This window comes from Sitophilus oryzae, unplaced genomic scaffold, assembly GCF_002938485.1.
Source record: "Sitophilus oryzae breed Bouriz unplaced genomic scaffold, Soryzae_2.0 scaffold_1570_pilon_pilon, whole genome shotgun sequence".
Classification (NCBI taxonomy): Eukaryota; Metazoa; Arthropoda; class Insecta; order Coleoptera; family Curculionidae; genus Sitophilus; species Sitophilus oryzae.
Window position 1 is genome coordinate 1 of NW_022146248.1, and position 5498 is coordinate 5498.

At 30.0% G+C, this 5498-nt stretch overlaps 1 protein-coding gene across 1 annotated transcript; it reads left to right on the top strand.

Moving 5' to 3' along the window:
• Positions 1 to 6: 6 nt before the first annotated feature.
• LOC115879052 (interaptin-like) lies at positions 7 to 4814 on the top strand. The gene is made up of 7 exons (XM_030895686.1): positions 7 to 174; positions 226 to 474; positions 531 to 596; positions 655 to 842; positions 985 to 1390; positions 4383 to 4499; positions 4557 to 4814. Exons 1-7 carry the CDS (start codon positions 97 to 99, stop codon positions 4812 to 4814), a joined length of 1362 nt encoding a protein of 453 aa, XP_030751546.1. The 5' UTR covers positions 7 to 96.
• The last annotated feature ends 684 nt before the right edge of the window (positions 4815 to 5498 follow it).

A 5498-nucleotide genomic window follows, 5' to 3' on the forward strand; every position in this document is an offset into this window, starting at 1 on the left:
GACATTGAGAAAAGAGTTAGACAATTAGAAGAAATTGTGGCTGTGAAAGACTCAACGATTAATGCAATATCACAGGAATTAGATTCTTTTAGAGAAATGAGCAACCCTACTTACACATTAAGTATGTTATCAGCGACAGAATACAAGCAGTTGCAAGAAGAATGTCAAGCTAAGGTAGAATGAAATATATGTGCTAATAAAATACTACATATTCTCTTTTTTTAGTTACTGGAATATAATAGTGCCATAATTTATAAAAATGATCTAATTCAACAGCTAAGCGAATCTTTAGATCAGTCTGTAACAGAAAGGAAAGAACTGCTCAACCAAGTAGAATCTTTTAAGGAAGAAATTGCTCAGTTACAGTCAAAACTGCATGAAACTGCAATTATGGTTAAAGAACACCAATGTGCTGCACCCCGAAGTGATAAAATAGATGAGACAGATAATGTTACAGCACCTGTTAATTTAGAAGTATATGCTTGATTATTTTTTATGAAAAAACTTAACTCACTAACTAAATATTTTAGGATAGCTCAAGCAATTGTGATGATGATATCATTATCAAATTAAAGAATGAAATATCAAATTTAAATGTAAGTATTTCTATAGAAGACTGCTGTTTTTGAACTTACAGATGTATTTAATTTTCAGGAAAAAATACAACTTGACAAAGATAACTATGAAAAAGAAATCAGCAGATTAAGAGAATTGCTAGAAAATGTTAAATGTGGATCAACTGAGTTAACGGAACTAAAAGTCGAGTTAGAAAATAAACATACTAAAGAAGTTGAAGAATTACGCACATATTTTGAAAAGAAATGTGTTGAATTGGAGAAAAAGTATGTATTTTTGTGAAAAATTATGAAAAAAGTAAAAATTTTTGTATTATAAATTACTGGCCTTGAGTGTATCTATTTATACATTGCTCTAAGGTTACAGCTTAATTTTCCCAGAAGTGTTTATCTTAGTTTTATTTCTCAGTTACTCGGAAGAAATATTCAGCCAGCAGAGTCGTAAAATGTCAGATTCCAGTTCAGATGTTGAACTGAGCAATGATTTTCTGTTATCGAAACAGCCTGGTCCAGGCGGCGACCACAGCAGGGTTATAAAATCAAAAGAGGACATTGAAAAACTTAAAGAAAACTTAACAGGATTTTTAAACAAGTTGTCGAAACATTCATTGGAAGAATTGAGTGATAAGGATGTGTCAAAAATCGAACTGGAAGTGAAAAACGAACTGAATTTATTATTGAGAATAGGTGAAAAGTTGGAGATTAAAGCAATTGAAAACAAATATTTAGAGGAAATATCTAATTTGAAATTTCAGTTGGAAGAAAGTAGAAAGGATCATGGTAATATGAGTATTGGCTCGGTTATTCAAGAAGTGGTAAGTGTTTAGCAAAATTATGTTTGAAAAGATGTATGTTCATGTTTTTATTAATTTACTCCAAAAAATAAACAACTATTTTCTTCTTTTTTTAAATATCAGTAGATATATGACAACATATATGTATATCCTGTATAAAAATAATTATATGATATCATATGTTTTATTAATTGTTTACTGTCTTATCTGTGTATTATCTATCTTACAGAGGGGAAATAGTTCATAATTATCATTAAACATATTAATAATTATATAACTTAAAAATAACATTTGAGAATTCTTGTGTGTATTGTGATCATTTAAACATTCATACAATACACAATAATACACTTTTGTAAGCAAAATGATTGTTAAAAATTGTGTATTTTAATATGTTTTATTTCTGTCATATATTCAGAAGTTTTGAGAAATAAATTGGACATACATAGGTACATGCGTTATGTGCGGTAAATGTCTTGAAGTAGTAAATTTTTTTCACTTTATTTTTTATAAGATCTACTGACACTAAATCATAAAACGTAAATACCTAGAAAAGTATTTATCTGTTTGAAATTAAGCTTATTAGTATTTTAAACAGTCATTTCTACATTAAACACCAAAATAATATATAGAGTGTCCTTTTTGAAATAAATGAATAAATTCCTTTTAAAACTGACCTATTATAGGATATTTTGAAGTCAATATGACTCCTACTTGTAGAGGGCGCCATCTACATATTTTTTAACTGGTTTGAAAAGTAATAACTTTTCGTCTGTACCTGTCTAAACTAATACAACTGAGTAAAAAAATATACATTTACGATTTTTTTACATAAAAATAGTCTCTTTGTAAATATCGCTACAGGTAATGGTTCTCGAGATATTTAAAATCGAAATTGTCAGTACCTGTCACCATTGATATAAGTTAAACATGTTGATTACAACTTAACAAGTATAGCTAGAGACGTGAGAAATATAAAATAACACGCGACCGGTGCTATCCCCAAATCTCTTCCTATATTTGTACAACTGTACAGGGTGGGTCAAATTTGACGCTTTTAAATGGAAACACCCTTTTCTATAGGAGATAGACGAAAACTAATATCGGTGTCTGGAGCTCAATTTTCATCAAAAACATGATGGTGAAAACCGCACATCAATATCTGTTACCGTTTCGAGTTTTGGGTGTTTTTCAAAAATGTGCATTTTTATCAAATCACTGTAATTTTTTTGCTATGGAAAATTTTGTATTTCTATGAAAACATTTCCAAAGCACCTTTTTACGTAGAATTTAATGGTTTAAGTATATTTTTTTTTAAATTAACAATTTAAGAGTTATCAACAGAAACATTTATTTTTTATTTGGGACACCCTCTATATTTTTAATTATCTGAAAAGAATTTAAAATTACCTTTCCAAAAACTTGATATTTTGTTACAATCCCCTTCAAAATACAGAATTTTTGAGTTCGCCACTTTTAACTAGTAGGCTTTGGACCTCTTATTGATGATATGCCCTTAATGGAACTCGAAAACATATTTTTCTAGCAAGACGAGGCACTGCCTCTGAACGCTGAAGTTATCAGCAAATTTTTGCAGCCATATTCAAGAATAATTGAATAGCTAACCAAGATCCCAGCCGTTGGTCGTCGAGGCCGCCTGACTTAGTGCCCATGGATTTAATCCTATGGATATATTTGCGGAAGAATAAAGGTTCCTTATTCTTCCGTATAATCTAGACAAGAATTAGAAATACTTAGCAGTTATGAGGGGCTATCTTTCAGCCCCACTGAGTTGATGAATTCCGCGAGAAATGTTCAAAAACTGCCCCGCCTGTCCATAACAGAAGACGGTCGATATGTCGAACACCTGTAGCAAAATCTCATGTCTTGGTTTGCTATTTATTTTTATTGTTATTAGATATAGTTTAAATGTGTTGATGTTGGTCAAATATATTTTAAATTGTTATAAAATTCTGCATCTCTCATAGCAAATATTATTTTCGATTTAATTGATGCTCACAGCTAGAATTTTTTTGCATTACAGCCGGTGCCGTTCAAATCCTACTTATTTAAAGCAGGCGAATTTTTATATACTCTATATCTCGAAGAGGAATCGACGAAAATATCAAGTGTGTTATATTTTTGGAAAGGTAATTTTAAATTCTTTTCAATAAATTAAAAATATACAGGGTGTCCTATATAAAAAATCAAATTTTCTGTTGATAATTCTTAAATTATTAATGTTAAAAAAATTATACTTAAACCATTAAATTCTACGTAAAAAGGTGCTTTGGAAATGATTTCATAAAAATACAAAATTTTCCATAGCAAAAAAGTTACAGCGATTTGTTAAAAATGCATATTTTTGAAAAACACCCCGTAACTCCGAAACGGTAACAGATATCGATATACGGTTTTCACCATCATTTTTTTGATGAAAATTGAGCTCCAGACACCGATATTAGTTTTTGTCTATCTCCTATAGAAAAGGGTGTTTCCATTTAAAAGCGTCGAATTTGACCCACCCTGTACATAGTTATTAGACTGAAATCATAAATTAGAAATGTTTTTGTGCCACAAGTTCAACAGAAACTGTTTTATCATAATTTTTTCCAGAAAAAATTATCAATAATTAAAAAAAAAATAAAAATTTCTCAAATTTATTATTTCAGTCTGATAACTCAACAATATCTTGAGAACGGTTGCTCATAGCGATTTTTACCCAGAGACGATTTTTACGTAGAAAGTCGCGGACAGTTAAAACACATGTAGGTGGCGCCCCCTACAAATAGGAGTCATATTGACATCAAAATCAAATTTCTCATGTCAAAAAACACATTACTTCCTAAATTATTTGGAAAAAATCGAAATAAAAATGAATCTTGTACACCCTGTATCTCCGAACATTTATACGAAATTTTTTACTTATTTTATCTGCAAAGTATCCTGCTGAAGTTTCCGGAATACAGTTCGGACCACCCTGTATTTTGATATTTATTGTTTTCTTTATTAGGGAAGTTCTGGAGATTTCGAAATCAATGAAGTAATTGAAAGTTATGAGAGAAGGTTACAAGAACAAGTCAATCTAGCTAAGATTGATCTTGTTAACGAGTTAGTAGAGCAGATTCAGGTTCTTATATTACTTTTATTTAAATTAAATATTTTTTAAACGTTATTTTATCTGTAGAGGTTAGTTTCAAATGCAGCGGATGAAGAAGAGTGGCCATCGGAGTTGCTACAACTACGCGACAGGTTTGTCGAAAAGTACGAGTTGGAAATAAGGATTTTGAAAGAGGAACACCAAAAAGAAATTGCCAGTCTCAAAGAAGAGCATTTGAAATTACTGAATGGGGCTATTGAAAGGGCTCGTAGAAGAAGTCTGAAGGATGAGGACACTATTAGCAAAAGTGATACCGCGCTACTAAAAGAAAGGTATTTTTGGTAAATGTTTTATATAACCATTTATAAATAAGCAGCCTGTGAAGTATCATTTTTGAAATACCTTCTTTTGACAGTTTTGTTTGACATTTCACTTGACACATTTGGATTTATTTTTTTTCTGCGTTATTCTGAACACATTTTAGGTCCTTTCTTGTTAATTTTTCTAATTGATTTTATGCATAGTATACAGGGTGTTTCAAAAACATGTGCCATCTCTTGTGGGGATATTCCTCACGTAAAAATAAGATTTATTTTTCATATCAACATAGATCCAATTCTACTATTTTCGTAGCTACAGGGTATTAAAGTCTTAATATTTTTTCGAATTTTCTTCCAAGTACTTTTAGCTTTTCGAATGAAATTTTGAGGGTAAAAGTTACTATGAATGCTACATATTTTAATGCTAAAAAAGTGTCGATAGACTCATCAGGGACGTGCATATGGATTAACACTAGAATATTTTTCAAAAAAAAAGGAAGGTGCGCCACTGACTTTTTTTCTTTTGACATCAAAATTATGTAGGCCGTTTAGTGCCGATTAAAAGTTATCTCTTGATATTTTGTCAAATTCGGCCTCCTTGATGAGATAAACGCAATTTTATTAATCACAATTAATAACATTAAAGTAAAAATAAAATTAATATATTATAATATATTTTATATATTTTACCTAATTTATTATTAAATAT